This window comes from Thermoascus crustaceus (genome assembly GCF_041956765.1).
Source record: "Thermoascus crustaceus strain CBS 181.67 unplaced genomic scaffold VTN00scaffold_7, whole genome shotgun sequence".
NCBI classification, from domain to species: domain Eukaryota; kingdom Fungi; phylum Ascomycota; class Eurotiomycetes; order Eurotiales; family Thermoascaceae; genus Thermoascus; species Thermoascus crustaceus.
Genome location: NW_027192533.1, coordinates 749,952 through 770,364, shown reverse-complemented (window position 1 = coordinate 770,364; position 20,413 = coordinate 749,952). Strand labels below are relative to the sequence as shown.

Sequence of the window (20,413 nt, the reverse complement as noted above, 5' to 3'; positions counted from 1 at the left end):
ACTCAGAACAGGCATCGGGCGGAGAGCTGCTGCAGCATACCTCGCTGCATCCCTACTACCACTTTGTACTGCTACCTTGGACGACCTGGACTCCACAGCATCTTCTAGCAGCACGCGTGGATCGCCGATATGACAGTCAATCCTTTTGTTTTGCGTGTTTCGGCTGACCGATCCGACCTACCCCAGACCAAGCCTCGCAGTCAACCGATCTGCATGTCTTACCCGTGATAGGTGTGCCCTATCGCATATGGGTTATAGTGCTATTTTTAACCACATCGTCTCCATGTCATCCGCTCGCAGGACAGCGAGAGTTGAGCTGTTTACTGCCTTGTGGTGTTGTTTGCTCACATCTCTTGCGAACGTGTTGTGGGGCGGGGATGGCTGAGAGCCTGAGACAGCTTCTCACATTCTTCCGTTGCTGTTGACATCAGATGTTCCGAATCGAGGGTATATATAGAGGTGGCAGATCCCTCCGATTGCTTTGCCATCACACTCAAGATACAGCAGAATAAAGACATTAACTAGAAGGTCTGTCTACTCTTTTCTGATCATTCTATCTCACTTGCCTTTTCCTCCTCCTTACCTTGTCGACGGATCTATATCAGCCTACTCGCATCTTAATCTACTACTACCACAACAAAACATCCAACCAAGCACCACTCAACAAGCAAAAATGAAGTTCTCCGCCGCTCTCACCTTCCTGGCCGCTCCCCTTGCGGTCATGGCCGTTCCAGCAGCATCTCCTTCTCCTTCTCCCTCCCCCTCTTTCTCTCCATCCCCATCTCCATCATCCAAGGTGGACGCCGCCGCCGCTGGCACCGTCGACGTCAAGTACGACCCCGCATACGACAACCCAGACCTTGACCTTAATACGGTCTCCTGCTCCGACGGCCCCAATGGCCTCGTCACCAAGGGCTACAAGACCGCCGGCTCCCTCCCCTCCTTCCCCCGCGTCGGCGCCGCCTTCAGCGTCAGCTGGAACAGCCCCAACTGCGGCAAATGCTACCAGCTAACCTACAACGGCAAATCCATCTACGTCACCGCTATCGATCAGGCCACTACTGGGTTCAACATCGCGCAGGAGGCGTTGGATGAGTTGACCGGCGGGCAGGCGGTGCAGCTGGGACATGTGCAGGCCACATATGCGGAGGCCGCTCCAGCGAACTGTGGATTTTGAGGGCATTTTCTTTTGAAACTGGACTGGTCGGATTAATGTTTGGGACACTTATTACGGAGTTATTGGTATTTATTCATTCATTTATTCATGGAGGTTCTTCTCTTTTTATACAGTTTTGTTTGCTTAGTGATGGATTCATGGACACAGGACACCAATCTTGGACATGAAAGACTAGAAAGAGAAAACAAAAAGTTACGCTCATCACGTGTTAATATTTATTGCTATTGCCGATAGTGATGAAGATTTCTTTCTTGGTAGATCAGTTCAGTATCTTTCCCATTTAAACAAAAACAAAATGCCTACATAGGTAATGGTAAAACACCTGGAATAAGTATGCTAGTCAGCCGGTCCATTCGTCTCCACAATTCTATTTTCAGTGCACTTTAATTATATGTACCAAAATATACAGGTCGTCTGCACTCGAACGATAATCAATATATGCAATGCATGCCGTATTTGGAATGACCGGGGTCATCATCGGTAGTGCCCGAGCTGCTAGCAGCTCACTAGTATCTAATCTGGACCGCAGCTGCTGTAGCACATTGAAGCTAGCTGCTAGTTTATGCTGTCCTACGCTAGCATAAAGGGAGTTATTTGTTCTAACGATAAAAAGATAAATCATGTATATGTCTTGGAGAAGCTATATGCTGTCAGACTCGGATTGATTTACATACGGTACATGTACATTGTCATCGAAAAGGGGGCATAGCCGTAAAAGAAAGCAAATAATTTAAGTCAAAACTTCGGTCGAGAAAGATCTCGTTGGAGACAAGACACTATGAGCTTTCCTATGTTTCCAGAGTCGGTTGCGATGCACTCTCTCTCCGTATGTTCCGAGCTTCACGTTTCACAGGCCATAACCATAACCGGTAACTATCCCACTTGGCTCTCCAGTCCAGCTACAGCTATCGCCATGCTTGAGACGACTTTCTTCCTATCTCATTCTGCGTGTGGACTAGTGGGCGGTAGAATATTCACATTGAGTCGATTCTCGCTCTTCTCAAGCCATTGCACGCTGTTAGCCATGAATCCTGCTCTGTCATTCACTTTTCTCGAGCGGGGAAGACAGAATCCGAGATCGAGATCGAGGACGCGTCTGTTGTTACACAAAGATTAGATCCTACCTACCTAACTTGTCTATCGGAGGTTTGTCCCCTTCCTAGATCTGATTGCTACATGTCTTGTTTCGGCCAGTTGGGCCAATTTCTCCTTGGTAATAACAGAACAAGCTTGGTTCAACTCTCTCTCTCTCTCCCCTTCAAATTGGAAAGAAAATGGCGCCATCTTTTACAACTCTAGCTCTAGGATGTCTCCTCCTAATTCTCAGCGCAGCATCTTCTCTTTCATCTACTTCCAGCATCAGCGTTGATAAAAGTGTGAGTACTTAAGAATAGCCCTTTTCTTCCCATTCAAACCTCATCTATTCATTTTCATTTACCAAGAAAACCACTGACATTTATTTCCTACCTACTCACCTCAGTCCCTCATCAACCCCTCCTCCAATCTCGACTGCCCCTCCACCGATACCAACAATTGCGTCAGCACAACCAACGGCACAATCATATGCTGCCCGGGAGTCTTCTACTTTGATGATGGCGATGACGATGGCCAGGAAGGTGGAGAGACACCCTTCACCAACGCCAGATGCTGCGTCGGTGGCGCCATCACCTTTCCGCCGTGTTTTCCGTCCTGTAGCACCGGCATTAGCTCTCCATCTTTATCTCCATCTTCGTCTCTGTCTTCTTTGTCCTGCAAGACCATAGTCCCTGTTACGGCGAGCGATTATTCCAGTATCGTGTACAGCGCTATGAATGGATTCTGCTTCTCCTCTTCCTCTCCTGCTGCTACACCGTCTGCGTCTGTGTCCGGCTCTGGAAGCGTCGTCACGATGACCGCGACTCAGACAATTGCTACTGGCTCTGATAGCCAAACAACAGCGGGATTCCATAGCGGGAGCCCTGCCGCATTGATTACCAGTAGCAGCAACGGCGCTGCAGCTGCGATGGTCACTGCTCCTCCACCTCTTCTCCTTCAGCCGCGGCTTGTTATGGGTGGTGGAGCGGCTGCTGCTGCTGCTGCTGCTGCTGCCAGTTATCGGGGGGACATAGGGGATAGATAGGTTTGGGAAGAGGAGCTGGGCGGGGAGGGGGGAGCCATACCTCTAAACCTCTAAACTAACAGGTCAGTACAGTACCATCGTATGTGATGTGACGTATACCCCAACGGTGTATTGTACGATAACTGACTGGTGTGAGGCCAGGGACGCCCTTTTGTTGTTTTGAGATGAGAGTAAGCATTTAATCCTGAAAATTATTCTGTCCATATCTATATGAAGGTTAAAAAAAATAGTAAGCAATTAATTAAACATTTCGATTTCAAGAACCAAGTATGGTTTCCCGTCCCTTCTACAGAACGAGATAAAAATATATATATACACCGCAAATCAATCAATTGACAACACACTCCAGATTATATATTTCCTAAGTCAGAAACCAAGGTTTTCTTTTATATTCTAGTCCATACAACGCATGCATACATGTGTAAGTAACAGTCGTTCTCTGCTGGATCTACATACCATACATACCATACAGAACGTACGTCCCCCTTCAATTTAGTATAAGCATAAACTGTAACTTGCAGCTAAAGAAGAAAAATGGTAAGGTTGTATTGTATGTATATGCATGCATGTATTACATTATTGGCGTAGAAAACAAAAGCCGCCTACTGCCAATTGATGCTTTTTTGTTTCCCCCTTTGTGTTCTTCATAGAAACCTGTCTGCGGAAGCGTAAGAAAGGTATGGTACCCTAGGGAGGAGCAGTCCTTTTAGATGGGGCGGGGGTCACCGATGGCCTAAGTTCATGAGATACACTACAACTGGCAAGCCCAGCTGAAAGACTGATGATGAATAGGTACTGCACGGTCAGGGGATGAATGCTACTGCTGAAGAGAGACGGAAAGAAAAAGTTTGGTATAATTTCCTCGGTATACTGATGCATTGCGACAGTTCTCTTCTCTGCGGAAAAAGAAAACCGTATCCCATTTCATGATGCTCTTTGAAATTATCCGAAGAAAGACAAAAAAGAAAGGGAAGGCAAAAAAGTGGAACAAGGACAGGCTGCCTAGAAATCAAGACTCGGGTGTTCATTCTTCTTTGCTCCCTCCTTACACCTGTAAGAGGAAGACATGAAAACCTCAAGCGCCTTGTTAAAAATTCATTCCGTCTCATCTCAGCCTTGCTCCCTTCTTGATCCCTTTCTTTTTTTTTTGGTTTTGTTTCACCAGGTCGGTTCCCTACAGCAGCAAAACTCCAGCTTCCCAGATCCCGGCTTTTTCATACCCCCACCCCCGACATCATCAAGCGGACCGCTTACGCCTCAGTGATGGCGCGGCGGATCTGAGCACCACGCTGTCTCGAGGTGAGGCGGACGGGCTCACGGGAGACAACGTGGGGAGCCTTCTGGACGACCTCTTCACCCTCGGTCAGGATGAGCTCAATGTGGCAGGGGTTCGTCATGTAGGGGTTGATCTGGTCATTCTGTCAGCATTTCCCCACAAAGAGCTTAACGGTTGTAGAAGAGGGAAACGTACACGACCGTGCGCACGGTAGGTGCGTCTCCGTCCCTTGGGGGCCTGGTTGACCTGGATGTGCTTGACGATGAGGTTGCTGGTGTCGAGACCCTTGGTGTCAGCGTTGGCCTCGGCGTTCTTGAGGAGACCCAGGAGGAACTGGGCGGACTTGACGGGCCAACGGGCCTTGGAGACACCGAACTGCTTGCCTGTAACGGACGCGAGTCAGCCGTCAGAAGTTCCTTCGAAAAGCTCATATCATATCCCCATTATTATCCCTGTCCACACAAAAACCACCCGGATATTGCTATTGACAACATCGTTCCCATTTTTTTTTCCACTGCCCACAAAAACGCATCACACCATTCTCACTCCACCAAATCAAACCGAAACCCCCATTCCCAAAATCCCAACCACAACCCCCCAAAAAACCAAAGAAATGTAACTACTCACCCTGAGCAGTACGACCAGTGCTACCAGCGTACCGTCTCATGGGGACGGCCTCCTTGTGGTTGATGACGTTCTCCAGGTATTGGAGGGCGCGCTGGAGCTTCCATCCGTTGATGGCCTGGGCGGTCTCGCGGGTGTTCTTGAAGCTGACACGCAGGTAAGAGCCCCGAGCGCGGGCGCTCTTCGCGGCCGGAATCGACTGAGCAGCGTAACGGACCTGTTATATAGAGAAGGTAAAGATGCGTTAGCATCTGTTGCGTGTGGACAGCATTTTGCCGACTCTGTGTGTGTTTGAGATAAGAGCAGGGACGACAAAGTCCTGCTAGAACCGATCACGACAGGCGCAAAGAAAAACCAAAATCCGTCTCTGCCATATTCAATTGCATCCAAAGGGCATAGTATAACTCACCATCTTGGAGAGGTTGCCGGGAAAAAGATGGTCCTCGAAGTCGGGGTTGATATGGGATGTCGCTTTTCGATGACGGTCGGTTGCGCCGCTGGAACTGGAAATCTCGAAGTCGCCTTTCTCTCTCGTGTGGTGCGCTTTTTGCGCCTTGGCACCGCCAGCCCTAAGCGAGCCCTAGCGCTAGTCTGGTTACGGCAACAAAACGTACCGGCCCCGGAGGGTCCAGGACTCACCGCCCGGCAGTTTGTATCAACCACCAACCAATGCTTGTGTATCCGCTGTTGTCATTTCTGGACAGACCGACATCTACCGAGTTTGCTTACAATGATGGTGACGATGATGATGATGCTCTTCAAGTGTCATGCAGCACGATCACTGCCCGAGATATTATGTATCATTCTCATCATGTCTCCCTAAAAGCCTCAATCCTCCGCTCATTGCACAATATTAGTTCCGAAAGACTAGCATCGACACATGGAGGAAATTCGAAACACAGCGGTCTAAGTGGTCTAACACAACAGTCATGCTAAACCTGCTGCAGGGGTAAATTCACCAATAACTTCAAAATCAACGATCCAAAGTTGCACAAAACAAAGCCACCCTAGCATCCACTTCACGAAAGGAGGAACCGTTATCGCAGCCTACAAGTTGTGATTTCCACAGCCGTTGCCATTCGAAGTCCTCCTACCTTTCTTCTGCTCCGGGACCTGCGTGATGAGTTTGCCCTTCTCGACCGCGGAGCGCAGATTGTCGAGTACAAGAAGCTCCATGTCCTTCTGAGTCTCGTACGTCGCGGTTCCAATATGTGGGAGGAGCATAACCCGGGGGTTGTTCAGGAGGCCAGGTTCCACTGCTGGCTCATTCTCGTAGACGTCCAGACCGGCTGATGCAACCTGAACTGATATCAATATATGATCACACGGAAAAGAAGTCTTCCTCCACGGTGCGAAATGCTCTTACCTTTCCAGAATCAAGCGCCGCAGCAAGCGCTTTCTCATCGATCAAAGCACCGCGTGCTGTGTTCACAATAACCACACCATCCTTCATCTTCTTGAACTGAGGCGCACTGATGATATGTCGGGTCGACTCGTTCAGGGCCAGGTTCAAACTAAGAACGTCGGCATTCACGAGAAGTTCGTCAAACGACACATACGTAGCGTCTCCTTCCAGGTGCGGCGGAAGGCGGGTGCGATTGTGATACTGGATCTTCATCCCAAAAGCCCTCGCTCGATGAGCCATTTCCTGTCCATTATCAGCATGCGCGATCAATACCCCATTTTCCATTTTGTATGGTGTGGACCACTTACTCTTCCAATGCCTCCCATACCTAGGATGCCCAGGACCTTTCCTTGGGGATCATGGCCCAGCGGAGTTTTCCCCAACCATTGACCTGTACATTGTCGATTAGATGTCGTTCACATGCACTGCTTAGTTTTGCGCTGTACAAAGCAGAAAGGAGGGAAGACACTCACCTGCTCTAATTGCAGACAATGGGATGTATGCATGTCGTAGTGCACCGATCATGAGAAAGATGCCAATATCAGCTGTCGCATGATTGACTGCAACAGGGGTGCTCGAAACTGCGATTCCTGCAGACCCGAAACGGCTATATTAGCATCGACACCTGCATGCGCGCGGTCCTCTGGGAGCTTTCCACTCCGATTGCTACTAGGGAGAAGAAGATGGCTCACCTCTCTGCGAGCAAGCCGCAACGTCGATATTATCATACCCAGCGCCATTGTGGCATATGTACTTAAGGGATCTGGGCAGCATGGATATCATCTCCGCATTAAAGGGACCGGTTATCTACAATGAGAAGACAATTCCTCGTCAGCCCAAAAACTATATAAGACTCTTCCGCACCAACGATCTCTGTTCCCCATCTGCTCTGTTTCTTACCTTGGTAGAGGCATTGGACCTGTAGATGGCCACAACGTCGTTGTATTTCCCGCTCTTGCAATTGTCGATAAACTCATCCCGGGTTCCGTCCGGATATTCCTATGGTGGGTCGAATCCTTTTGTCAACCCCGTTTTCTTACATACACATTGCAGATATTCTGCGCAGAGGTAGCTTGGTTGCAGGATTCAGCAGGTCCTACCTTGAGGGTCAAGATGGAAGAGAAGGCCTCCCACTCCTTCCGGGCGTGGGTGATGCTGCCGATCAGTAGAGCGGCCTGAGACGACATTGTTGATAGGAGAGTAGAGATGATGTCAGAGCGGGCGGGTAACTGAAGAAGGTGGATCTCGGGAACCAAAGCAAGTAAGAAAACTAGACTGTCTAGGTTGGAATACGTAAGATAGAGGAAGAGAGAACTGAGGAATATGAAAGGACGAAGGAGAATGGAGAATGGATGGCGAGGGAGGTGGGAAGAGCAAGAAGCTAATGAACGAAGGAGGGTGACGCCGCCTAGAGCTCTGGTGCCAATGCCACGGACTGTACAGCTAGGCATTGTTCAGCAGGTGAAGCTGTCCTCGGATCTTCCTACGAAGGAAGGGTTCTCCTCACCGGTCTGCCCCGTTCGCTCTATCCATGGCGTGGGGATGGTAGGAAAAGCTATCAAGCTTCGCGCTGCTCGTTTCCAGACCTCGCACCACGCGAGCTCAGACCCTTCTTTCCCCTGTCGTCTTGCTGACCATGCATAACCTTCGTTCTATCCAGCAGCAGCTCTTCAGAACCTCCTTCGTCGCGTATGGTGGTTCTGCATACCCATGAACCAGCCGTGCCATCCATGCCTACAGTCGGATCGTCCAGATCGACGAATAGAAGCTCCTTGGCGCATCGGGATTGAGATAGCGCAAGTAGGAGATGAGTAGCTTAGCCGTCCAATTCATCCGGGACCTGATTTCCTACTGGTGTTGTCCTTTCAGTCTTTGACGGCAATTGAAAGTCGTGTCATGGCGAGCGGCATAGAAGCCTCGCGGGAAAGAGGCCCCGAGTCCGTGCCCCGGGGGCCGCTCACTGGCTGGCGAGCCTCAGGCTGGCGGGGCCCGTCTAGCAGAGAAAGCTTTGGCCCCGCGAAGCTCGCGAGCGCCCCTCAGCCCCCGCGTCCAACGGGCTCCGCGCAGTCGGTTTCGGGCCTTTTCCGCCGCTTACTGCACAGGGGTCGGAAATCACGCAGGCCGTCTGTCGGCGACGCCCCGATAGCTGTTTGTTTCTCGGATTTCCCTGCCAAGCCCTGCACCACTCAATGGCCGACATATACATGCGTTCTACATCCGCTGCACCGTACTCCCCCATCAGTCGCGCAGGCACCTGTCTGACGCCATGCCTAGGGATAGCTGATTAATGAACAGTCCATCTCCACTGTTTCTCCTTGTTCTGAATACTGATGCTATCAGCTCAAAAGCCTCTTGGGCCTTGCAGTCTCCGGCTTTGAATTCTACTTACAGCACATTGCGGGGTACAACCACTGCGGGCCGACCGTGGCGGAACTTCTTATTATAGCCCCGCAATTGCATCGATCCAGCGATAGACGGTCTTCTGCTGGATCCGCTCTTTGCTGCTACATATTATTTATTCCCCTTTTGCTTGAGCTTTTGAAGTCCGGTTTGGGCTGAGTGGAGAGAACGGAATTGAGGAAATACAACACTTTAAGAGGAATAGAACAGGTAATACAATGGTGACGGCCACAGCTTTGGAAGGCAGCAAGCCCTCCAAGGCGCTCGTTCTGCATGCTGCGAAGGATCTCCGCCTGGTAAACATTTGGGTTTTCTGTATTCCCCTCTTCACTTAGATTGTTTTGTTGCACACATGTGTTGAGAATGTTTTAACGACCAATGGTAAAGCTGCTGACGGAGACCCAGGAATCACGACAGGTGCCTCCCCCCACGGGGTCTGAAGTACAAGTCGCCATCCGTGCAACCGGTCTCTGCGGTTCCGACCTGCATTACTACAACCATGGCCGGAATGGCGACTTTGTCGTGCGCCAACCCATGTGTCTTGGTCATGAGTCCTCGGGAATCGTCACAGCCATAGGGCCCGAGGTCAAAGACTTTGCGTTGGGCGATAGGGTCGCGCTCGAGGTCGGGATCCCGTGCCGCAAGTGCGCCCTTTGCAAGCAGGGTCGCTACAACATCTGCCCAGAGATGAAATTCAGGAGCAGCGCGAAGCTCTTCCCGCACCTCGATGGGACGCTGATGGAGCTCACAAATCATCCAGCAGAATTGTGCCATAAACTGCCAGACTGGGTCTCTTATACCGGGGGAGCCTTGGCCGAGCCACTTGCCGTCTGTCTGCACGCGATCCGCCGCTCTAACCCGCCAACTAAGGAGGCCGTTGATCTAGCGCGCTCCGTGGGCGAGGAGACGGCAGCACTGGTGTTCGGTGCAGGCGCTATCGGCCTGTTGCTTGCATCCGCTCTTGCCACTGCTGAGAACTTCACCCGGATTGTGATCGCTGATATCGATGCCTCCCGGCTTGAGATTGCGAAGTCACTAAACCTGGGCCTCCAGACGACAGTCATTCCGCGGTCGAACCCGTCGAACCCGCCTCCACCATCCACCGCACCACACTCGGAGCAAATCTCATATGCGCTGCAAAATGCGCAGACACTCGCGAATACGCTGAAGGAGACTCATGGCTCGCCTCGCGGGTTCAGCCGAGTGTACGACTGTACAGGCGTGCCAGCCTGCGTCCAGGCCGGTATCTATGCTGCGGCTGCGGGTGGCGCAGTGGTACAGATTGGCATGGGTAATCCAATCCAGACACTTCCTGTCGCAGCTGCAGCACTACGGGAGGTCGACATCATCGGAGTGTTCCGGTACGATGGACATGCATACCCCAATGCGATAGCACTGCTAGCTAGTGGGAAACTTAGCAGCGTGGAGGAGAAGATCGTCACCCATCGATTGAAGTTGGCTGTTGAGGGAGAAGGAGAAAGAGCTTTCACCCTTGCAGGGAAAGGGGTAGATGAGAATGGGGCGACCGTTGTGAAGGTCGTCATTGAGAGTTGAGCTATGTTCGAACCGGAAAAATGAATACATAATACCTGTCCAATAGGAGATAGCCCCGTCATCAGAGGCATTACTTATCGATCGGATGAACGGCATCAAGAGCGTACAGAAGTAGGCCTGCAGTAGCAGAAAAGGCACGACTTGAATGGTGTTCGGGTCGTCAGTAGCAGTAGACGCTCAAGCGGACCGAAGCATCCGATTAACATCAACATCATTTCAACCCTCCTGCCAACAGCAGGCTCTGTCCCGTCATGTACCCTGTCGTGATCAGCATGCTGACCACATTAGCCACCTCTTCGGGAGTGCCTAGCCTGCCCAGCGGAATTCCCGCCGCAACTTTAGGGATTGCCTGTGCGTTGGGGATCATGCCTGTGTCACCGATCATGGCGGGGGCAACATCGTTGACACTGACGTTGTACTCAGCCAGGCGAGTGGAGAGGTTTCTCATCATACCGGTCATGCCGCCTTTGGAGGCTGCGTAGTCTATTTTCTCAACGAAAGGGTAAGCAAAAGGGTGCAAGATGTAGTAAAACAAACAAATGTAAGAGAAGACTAACGGCATCCATTGATTCCGCCACCGTAGCCCGCTATTGAGGACATGAATACAATCCGTCCCCATCGCTGCGCTTTCATGTGCTCCACTACACCCTTTACGAGAATGAATGAAGCTCTCAGGTTGACATTGATCGTGTAGTCGAATTCCTCGAGCGAGATGTCCCAAACTTGAGGGATGCGTTTGCCATACCCCGCATTCGAGACCAGGATGTCAGGTCGATGGCCGTGCTCTTTGTCGATCTGTGAGAACATGTCCTGGATCTGTTGCGCAGAAGTGACATCAACTTGGTGAAACGAAATGCGGAGGGATGCATATTGCGATTTTAGCTCATCAACGAGAGCAGTTATGGCTGCCAGATTACTGGAGTATGTCAACGCAAGATGTACCCCGCGTTGGGCTAGTTGCCGGGCGCAAGCTGCTCCAATTCTGAATCCACAACTAGATATCAGCGCTGTCCGTTGAGACAATAATGGGTTGGGATAATGGAGCTACTCCTCACCCTCCCGATGCTCCTGTTATTAGCGCCAAGCGGCCCCGTATCTCGTTCAGCTGTGCCATTGCAAGTCCTGAAGGTTGACCACGTAAATGAGACGGATCTGGAAGGCGACAGTGAAAGGGTTCAGAAATAACTATAAAGAAGCTTGTCAATCACGACTCCTTTCTTCGGTTTGTGATGCGAGAGCGATTTCGCGGGGTTGCTCTCGGCTAATACTTTCCCGACGGGAATCCCCCCGTCCCCCCACCTCCCCGCATCCGCCAGTCCCAAAACATTAGGTGGGTGGTAGGTACCTAAAGTTAAAGCTTGAAGCCACGCGTGGATCTATCCAGCTGGATACATAGAGAATGGCATCATGAACTTTCAAGTTCCTGAGAACGCGAAGGACGGGACGGAGAAGCGTGCTATGTCGCCTCCAACGCCATTAAACTGGGATGCGCTCAAGAACCTGCCCAAGTGGATAACGGAGAATGAAGAAAGAAATAAATGTTAAACGAACTAGAATAGAAGGTTATTGGTCGCGTCAACGCTCCAGGATGGAACTTGCCACGGCTGAGAACGATCCTGTCCCGCGGTATAGACTGCCGCGTTCTGGAATGAGTTGTAACCCATGATACCCGCATCAGTTATCTGATCCCCGGAGACGTAGTCTCCAACAGCCTCCAAGTCCAGCCAGGAGAAGTCGTTCGCAGGGCTGAAATGCATATAGCCAGACTCGGAAGTGTGGGTCGGCATCGAACTATGCAGCGTAAGGTCGCTGCTAACCTGGGTACCCTGCGGAGATGTGACAGGGGCGGTCTTCGGTTTCCATAAAAGCTCCAGAAGGCGAGCATACCGGCACCCTACGTCGTCTGGTCCAGCGCTCGCTCGCTTAAGCTGTTCCGTGGTCCGAGTCACGAGTTCCCGAACCATCATTTCCTCATTTGGGGCCATCACGCCGAAAGAACGGGCCTAGACACACCATTAACTTAACCCTGAAGCGGATGGTACATCATAGTTGGATACCTTGTACAAGAAAACAGCGGAATAAATACTATACCTGTAAAGGAGTTAGAAACGGGTCAGCTGGGGGATAGTCTCTGTCTTACAGGTAAAATCTCAGGGGCATGAAGTGAAGGTGCTTTTCAGGGTCAACATAGTTGACAAGGATGTTCAGATAGGCTTTGGCGGCGTCCACAGATTCGTATATAAACCGAGCGTCCTGCATCGATGCTACGTTGCTGAAGGCCGCTCTCAGATGCTCTCTCTGTGAGTGGGCGTCATTCTTCGGTTTGGATACCAACGCCTGTGATATTGCGGCCTGGAATGCAAACGCATTTGTGTAGAGCCTTAGGTATTCGTACGACATCTGCAGTGTCACTTTAACATGCGTAGAGCCTATCCGGAGTCAGTGACCACGGAAGGCGAAGATTCTGCGCTCATCCACTCACAGGGCAAGTTACCCCAGATGCGATTCCAGCGCAAAATGGCAGCACGGAAATCATCTGCATACTTCACATAATCCCCCATAAGCATCATTTGGCTGCTTGTCCGCATTCCAGAGTACAAAACATCGTGGACATTTCCATACAACTGTGTGAGGTCCAACATCGCCTGGAAGACCTTCGCATAATCTTCGTCTCCCTCGTTGATAGGTTGTAGAGAAGGAAAGTCTTGACTGACAAGTCCAGTCATTGGACCCGGCCCACGGGACCAAAATGCACGCCCGATGCGTACGGATATTAGTCGATCGGAGATATAGCAGCTAGTCCATGCCAGCCGTTTGCGAGCATCACCCTCGGCGTCTCCAGCAGGATCACCTCGAAACGAGGTGCGGTCCAGGCCAAGAAAATATCCAGATCGCAAGGCAAGCCCAACATGCATCCAAGCCGCTCGATCCTCTTCCCCTCTCCCAACGCGCTCGATGCGAGGACGCAGGCCCTGGGGTTCCCATTCTGCCAGAAGAAGCAAAGCTTCAACGGCTTCAACATCGCAGTCCGCACCAGCAGCAATCCCTGAAATCAATTCGTGCATATACTTAGAGCAATATTCGTGAATATCCGGCCTTTCAACTAAGTCTTTGGAGGCGATAGTGAGTACTGCTGTGAGTAAATGCTTTTCAGTTGAAGCAAATCTATCAAGACTGCTGCGCTCGAAATACTTCCTTGGTACCAAGGGGAGGTAAGGATGAAAGTTCTCCGCGTAACGGCTGACTAGTTGCCACACTGTTTGTGGGTCGAGATTGCCGTTTTGCACAAGTCTATACGCTTTGATACCGCTATTTGGTTGATACCCATTTGTGGACCCATTCTGGAATGCATTAATAGATGGGTGGCCAGCCGACTCTGGAGGGTAATGATCCCGTAGATTTCCTGTGCTAGAATCCTCTGCACCTCGTTTTGCGATGCCGGTCAGGTCTTGCCATGCATCAGAAGGATTCCTTGGAACTGAGCTTATTGCGCCGTCGGCTGTTGATACGCTATCATCGTCATCCATTAAAACTGCATCTGTTGCAGGAGGATCTGAGCGTACATAAAGATCAGGCCCGGGATATGTAGTAGCGGGAAACTGGTTGTGGACTGAATGAGACGAGCTCGGTGCCGGATCCAATCGCACGGTTTTCGGAGGTGATGACTTGGTACCTGGCGTGATGTTGTTGATCTTGTTTTTGCGAACACGGCGACCACCTCTATTAGAGCTACCGAGGACACATTCGCGATGATCTCGAATACATCGCTGGCATGGCGGAGTTCCGGGGTTGCCACTACTATCCCTATCCAACCTTGTCAGTAATGGAATGTGCAGCACAGAACAAGGGTTTCAGCAATAGCCAGACCCATTCTGCCCAGGAAAAGCATAACCTGCATTGCAGAGGAGACCTACAGATCGCATCTGGATTTGCGCTGACGGCAGTGCAGACAAGCTCTCGACACACGCTTCATGAGGTGCTCTGAACCGGACTTGGGCTTATTCTTGGGGACTGCTTTCAATGGAGGATTGTGTCCTGCGGAGATCATGGTGGCTTAAGGAGAACTCGGCCTCACGTTACAATTGTCCAAGGTGAGTTGCGCGGAAAAAGACATGTTCCCAGAACCCTGCTGCTGCCCGGCTTGGCGATGGAAGGAATTAACAGAAGTAAATGGATGTCGAGGCCTCTGAACCTGTAGGTTAGAGTGCAGACATGGGCGAAAACAACAGCTAGTGGGTTTGTTGAGAGGTATGAAACGTGAGAACAGAAGTCTGTACGAGAAAGACCCAGGCATACCAGTGGGCTTGGGAGCTTCCCCACACAGGCCTCTGAGAAGTTGGCTCTTCTTTGCTCTGGAACCGCACGAGCAACGGCTTGGGAAGGGGCGAGCGGCTGCTGGGCCTGGGGCTGGAGCCTGGGCGCGGTGCGAGGCGGCGCAGGGTCGTCACTCCCCCAAACAGAGCGGTTCCCTGTACTCCGTCCCCCGGACACGCCCGTCTCTCCGCGACTAGGATCCCCGGGGACGCCATCACTACCTACTAAGTTTCATAGTTTGACAGAGACAAGTCGCTATGCAGAACCTCAATGGAGATGGGCCTGGCCAACCGGACTGGTGGCAGGTGGCATGGGTGCGGAGAGGGCGGAAAGATGCCGAAGCAGAGTAGCCCAATCCAGTGGATGGGAAATCCATGGCAACATCACATCTGTCGGCGCTGCCTGTCTGACCCAAATATACTCATCTCGTTCTACGGTATTTCAGGCGGTCCGGGATGGACGAGCCGTAGTGCCCTGGTCCCTGTCGTTTTCATGTTGACCGACTCGACTCCACGCTGAGGACTTTGGGACAAGCGACACAACCCGCGCGCTCGACCTACGAGTTTCCCAGCACATCAATTGACCTAACAGATGGGACTTACGGTGAGATGGTATGGAAAGTCTCTGCCCGTTTTTGAGTTGTTGAAGTTTTATTTACGCACATTGAGCTGACCCAGACCTCTGAGAATTTGGCTTGGCTAGGAGTAGAAACGTCTACAGTGAGGTTCTTCCGTGCACATACAGCGCTTGTTGCGTTGGGGAACCAATAATTGTGATTTGATCAGTCAGGTAGGAAGGCATAATTGGCACTGCCGTGCATTAAGGGATTTGCATCATATTTAGATCATATCCCCAATCCTCGGCCACCAGGATTCCGGGATTGATTGCTCGCTATTAAGGACAAGCCCGAGCATATTGATTTCCAAACGTGGCGTGCAGCGCGAACAACTGGAGCCTGGGGCCGTTTATAACCTGTCGTCCGCCTCTCTGGTCCGGAATCAGATTTTCGCTTCCCCCTGTCCTCCTATTGAAACAAGGTGCAACGAACTCAAATATATCTGATTATACCTAGTGAAACCGCTCTTTGACACTAGTACCAGCTCTGACAGAAAAGATGGACTTAAGAAGGTCACGAACTGTTACTGTTACACTTGTGCCCAACCGGGGCTGAAGCAAGGGCGGAACTGGAAGAGCGGTATTCCGTTTTGAACTTGACCAACATCACGAGTCTTTTGCTTTCAAAGTCAGATTCTGGATACAACCTCTTGTGCTATCCTTGGTTTTCTACAGAAGAAGGCAGATGCCCTTCTGTATCGATGTCAGGCTTTTCAGGTGAGTTGACTGCAGAGCTTCTCTTGTTCCTTCATGGCTCCTCAGTCCATGTCGTGTTACTATTTGCACAGCACATCAAAGCAGAAAGCAAGGAGATAGAAGTGGCACATTGTTACAACAACCTTGCAATCTAAACAAATAAACAATAGAATGAAGTAGACTGCCTGCGGGTAGGTACAGTACATGTGTCAATGACTCGCAGCAAGACATGACAGGACATGGGTACGCGTTGATCAGTTTTCACTAGCAATCAGCTATCCTACCTTTGATGTCATGTATCAAAACCCCAATAATGATCCGTATCTGCGGGAAAATTGCTATAGGAACATTGACATTCGTGACATTGCACATTCTCCTTTCCAAAGCTGCTGACCTCGCTTCACCACAACCCTTGCACAGGATGTCAAAGCGCAAACAGAAAAACTACTGGAACAGGCATTCCTAAAATCTCTGTGATCCTTTCTCTTTATCTTTTAGCCGGATAAGTCATCAGATACATACATCATACTGCCCACCAGCCGTTTTGATCTGACCCCAGCTGCCTTGGAAGAGTATCGTCCCAGGCCATCGGTACCAGAATCAGATAGCTGCTGCATAATACCCATGTGAAAGCTCGCGGTTCTATCCGATTTAGCTCAACAGGACCTTTTGTGGTGGTTCTAACCAAAACATCTGACTTTGGATCGAAGATGCTGAAGAAATCTATCCTAACGATGGACTTTTGCCATTTTAATGCGCGCCTAGAGAACTGATTCAATGCATTAACGGTCCAATGTCCTGTATTTGTTGGAAACGGGAGCTATGCAGTATCTACAGTCAAGCGATTCTGACGTCGAAGGTTGAAGACAAAAGTTTACAAAAAAAATCAACCAGAACGTCCTTTGTCTTTCCCTTTCTTAATTCTCGACTGACCGACTCCTTTGCTGGAACTTGGTCATGTGGTCTGCTTTTGCCGTGTGTGTACGCAAGTACATACATCCCGGTCCAGACCTGTTGAAAGCCTCAAGGACGTCCTATCCCCACACTTGCATCCATTAGCCGAAGCTACAGAGGCCCTCCAGGCGATCATATGCACAAGCCGTCTCGTGGTTGTGGGTCCGTGCGTCATCGGCTATTGAAATTTCCTGATATAGTAGTGCGGTGACGGCATCTGAACTCCGACATCGTAGTTGCTGAAGACATCCCAGAAGTACGGAGAGCACCGCATCGCGGGTGATAATATTCAGGAAATTTATCCGTACCACCGACTGATAGGTTTTGGTTACCCCGCGGAACGCCCGCGAATGGTGGGAATGACGTGTAAGAGGGGTTTTATTATTATTCATTGTCAGCGGCTATGTTCTTGGGAGTTCCGTAGACTTTGAGTCGGTGATGCCATCACTGTTGCCTTGTTACTGCGATGCGGTTAGGAAAATGACAAAAGGCGACAGCTCACGAGGTACTCGAAACTAATTTTGCAGTACTTGCCGCGGAGGGCTTGATTGTCCAGTTGTAATTAAGTAGTGCTCTGCGGAGTAGGTACTCCGTAGAAGCTACCTGAACAGCGGGGTTGCCGACTTTATCCTTTTATCAATGCGGGGCGAGCCATCTCCGTAAGATAGGTAGAGCTCCGTCGATAGGTCAAGCTCGGAGCTTTTGATCCTCCTTTCTTTTTTGTCTCCAATTCTCAGCTTGCTTTAATAAAATCGAAGCTCTCTTCTCGTCCCTCAGTAATTGCTTTCCTATCTTAATTTCTATTGAACTCGGGCCATAGTTTGTTGGACATCCAGGATACTGCATAACTCCTAATAACCGAAATAGGTATCTCAAAGAGAATAAACCTTCGAACTCGATCTGGAATTTACTATTGAGATACCTACCACTCATACTACCAACGGTACAGCTGCACACGAAACCCACGGATCGATACTACTATACTTTCCCCTTGCTCTCCGGACATCGTTACGACAATCAATACGAGCCTTTATCCGTGACAAATTGCCGTGCAATTGACCTTGACACTGTTCAAGACGAGTCAAAAGATGTCAGAATCAGTTCTATCGCTCTTCTCGTTGAGCGGGAAGACCGCGCTCGTCACTGGCGGGACGCGCGGGATCGGACAGGCCATGGCGCTTGCGCTGGCGGAGGCTGGGGCGGATATTGTTCTTGTTCAGGTGAGGTTTTTTTTATCTTTAAATTTTTGGTTTGCTTTGATTTGATATACTATGTACAAAGTGGTTAAAATCTGGGTGGGTGGGTGGTAATACGTGTTTGAGATTGAGCAGTATGATTCTCTCAAGACAGGTGAATATATCAATCAAACTATATACAAGGACAGGCCGCGGATTCCGTCTACGGTGAAGGCAGATGAAAGCATATTTTTTTTACCATACATATCTCTGCTTGATTGTTCGTGGGCCGGGTCTTGTATCGTGCGATGCTAACGCAACTCCCACAGAGAGACGAATCGAACACATCCACCCGGGACGAGATCATCAACCGCATCGGCCGAAAGGCTTTGATACATGTGGCAGAGCTATCCAACCGTGAATCGGTCAAGGGCATCATGCCCGCGCTGGCAAAGCAAGGCGTGAAGCCGGATATCCTGCTCAACTGTGCTGGCATCCAGCGGAGGCATCCGAGTGAGAAGTTTCCGGATGAGGATTGGGATGAGGTAGGTGTTTTGAAGAAATATCACTCTCTGTAACGTCTGCATCCTCGAAACTGACGAATGGCAATTCCCCAGGTCCTCCAAGTCAACCTCACATCCGTCTTCACCCTGTGCCGCGACTTCGGCGCCTACCTGCTGGCGCGGGATGCGTCCGAATTTCCAACCGGCCGACGCGGCGCCATCATCAACGTCGCCTCGCTCCTTTCCTTCCAGGGCGGTATCACCGTTCCTGCCTACGCCGCGTCCAAGGGAGGCGTCGCGCAGCTGTCCAAGGCGTTGTCGAACGAGTGGGTGGCCAAGGGTATCACGGTGAATGCGATCGCACCGGGCTATATCGACACGGACATGAATGTGGCCCTTATAAACGATGCGAACAGGAACGCAGGCATCATGGCGAGGATCCCCGCGGGCAGATGGGGTAGGCCGGAGGACTTCAAGGGCGTGGTGGTTTTCCTTGCCAGCGAGGCGAGTAGCTATGTCTCCGGGGAAGTTCTCTGCGTGGATGGTGGGTGGATGGGACGATAAGGGGAGAAAGAAAAATGACTTCCTGACTTCCTTTCAGATGATTACTAGATAGTACGGGGTAATACATAAGTTTATTAGAAAGATTAACAACGTGGACTTCTGGACTGGATGCAATCAGAACATCCAATAATGGTACACGTCCGTAAGCTCAGAAATAGACTCAAATAAGATTACCTGTCTTCAACCGTTTCAGAACATTGAATGTTGCAAATGCTCCACAATAATGTCCTCAGTTCGACACTTGTCTGTTCGAACATATAGTGCATGACTTGCAGCAGTTGGCGCCCATGTCGTCCACAAACCCTATAAAAGAGTCTGGCCGTGTCCGGCCATGAAGACATCTAGGATTCAACGAATCCAGTAGTAACGGGCGCTTATGATAAAAAGCTGGGGACCATTCATATTCCGCTGATAACGTGGGGGAGGCATTTCTTTTATGTTACCCACTGTGTAGATCACCTAGAGCGGGCGCATAGTAGTAGGCATCTGCTTGAAGAACAGATGTTCTCGTGCTTTCCGACACCGCGCATCCGCAACGCCAACGCTGCAAGGGGTCCGACTCCGCGCGGACGCACAGTACACCGCAACGAAGTACTCCATAATACCAAGATATCTTTTTGCCCAATGGAAAACTCCCAAGACAGTAAGTCACACTGACTCATGAAGCATTAATAGAGGTCCGTACGGAGTGTTCTGTAGGCTTCGAAATTCTTTCGAGAAAGTGGCTGAAACAAGGATGTGTACAGTCCTCAGTCCTCAGTCCTCATCGGAGACTCAAAAAAGATCAATCGTAATTCGCAAAGCACTGACCAATGGAGACGAGTGTTTTACCCACGATGGGCCAGAGCGTGCGTTTTCGAAACGATGATGGCAAAAAATGGCAGAGCCGCGCGACCAATAGTGACGGTGATCTTTATGTGACAGGTCAGGATCTGCAACCTGTCCCTTGGACTATTCTCAATTTGGGCAATTGGCAGTTTGGGCTTGACTCAAATATCTATCGGTACTTAATTCTTGGGTGTTTCTGTCACCGTTAT

General features: G+C 50.5%; 7 protein-coding genes across 7 annotated transcripts; 4 read left to right on the top strand and 3 right to left on the bottom strand.

Moving 5' to 3' along the window:
• Positions 1 to 673: 673 nt before the first annotated feature.
• Positions 674 to 1,177, top strand: VTN00DRAFT_9289 (uncharacterized protein; the record flags this gene model as incomplete). The annotated part of the gene is made up of 1 exon (XM_069436232.1): positions 674 to 1,177. The coding sequence occupies one exon, from the start codon at positions 674 to 676 to the stop codon at positions 1,175 to 1,177; it is 504 nt and encodes a 167-aa protein (XP_069284874.1).
• A 1,274-nt stretch (positions 1,178 to 2,451) lies between these two features.
• On the top strand, positions 2,452 to 3,296 carry VTN00DRAFT_9288 (uncharacterized protein; the record flags this gene model as incomplete). The annotated part of the gene is made up of 2 exons (XM_069436231.1): positions 2,452 to 2,553; positions 2,658 to 3,296. The coding sequence occupies 2 exons, from the start codon at positions 2,452 to 2,454 to the stop codon at positions 3,294 to 3,296; spliced, it is 741 nt and encodes a 246-aa protein (XP_069284873.1).
• A 1,250-nt stretch (positions 3,297 to 4,546) lies between these two features.
• VTN00DRAFT_9287 (60S ribosomal uL22 domain-containing protein) lies at positions 4,547 to 7,788 on the bottom strand (the record flags this gene model as incomplete). The annotated part of the gene is made up of 11 exons (XM_069436230.1): positions 4,547 to 4,705; positions 4,768 to 4,955; positions 5,200 to 5,413; positions 5,606 to 5,765; positions 6,248 to 6,495; positions 6,563 to 6,844; positions 6,910 to 6,992; positions 7,075 to 7,191; positions 7,294 to 7,408; positions 7,502 to 7,600; positions 7,702 to 7,788. 11 exons carry the CDS (start codon positions 7,786 to 7,788, stop codon positions 4,547 to 4,549), a joined length of 1,752 nt encoding a protein of 583 aa, XP_069284872.1.
• A 1,431-nt stretch (positions 7,789 to 9,219) lies between these two features.
• On the top strand, positions 9,220 to 10,555 carry VTN00DRAFT_9286 (uncharacterized protein; the record flags this gene model as incomplete). Its single annotated transcript, XM_069436229.1, has 2 exons — positions 9,220 to 9,297; positions 9,407 to 10,555. 2 exons carry the CDS (start codon positions 9,220 to 9,222, stop codon positions 10,553 to 10,555), a joined length of 1,227 nt encoding a protein of 408 aa, XP_069284871.1.
• A 211-nt stretch (positions 10,556 to 10,766) lies between these two features.
• On the bottom strand, positions 10,767 to 11,669 carry VTN00DRAFT_9285 (uncharacterized protein; the record flags this gene model as incomplete). The annotated part of the gene is made up of 3 exons (XM_069436228.1): positions 10,767 to 11,038; positions 11,113 to 11,537; positions 11,611 to 11,669. 3 exons carry the CDS (start codon positions 11,667 to 11,669, stop codon positions 10,767 to 10,769), a joined length of 756 nt encoding a protein of 251 aa, XP_069284870.1.
• Positions 11,670 to 12,105: 436 nt separating this feature from the next.
• Positions 12,106 to 14,603, bottom strand: VTN00DRAFT_9284 (uncharacterized protein; the record flags this gene model as incomplete). Its single annotated transcript, XM_069436227.1, has 5 exons — positions 12,106 to 12,558; positions 12,613 to 12,646; positions 12,696 to 12,984; positions 13,038 to 14,359; positions 14,470 to 14,603. The coding sequence occupies 5 exons, from the start codon at positions 14,601 to 14,603 to the stop codon at positions 12,106 to 12,108; spliced, it is 2,232 nt and encodes a 743-aa protein (XP_069284869.1).
• Positions 14,604 to 18,222: 3,619 nt separating this feature from the next.
• VTN00DRAFT_9283 (uncharacterized protein) lies at positions 18,223 to 19,376 on the top strand (the record flags this gene model as incomplete). Its single annotated transcript, XM_069436226.1, has 3 exons — positions 18,223 to 18,354; positions 18,639 to 18,854; positions 18,927 to 19,376. 3 exons carry the CDS (start codon positions 18,223 to 18,225, stop codon positions 19,374 to 19,376), a joined length of 798 nt encoding a protein of 265 aa, XP_069284868.1.
• Between the last annotated feature and the right edge of the window lie 1,037 nt (positions 19,377 to 20,413).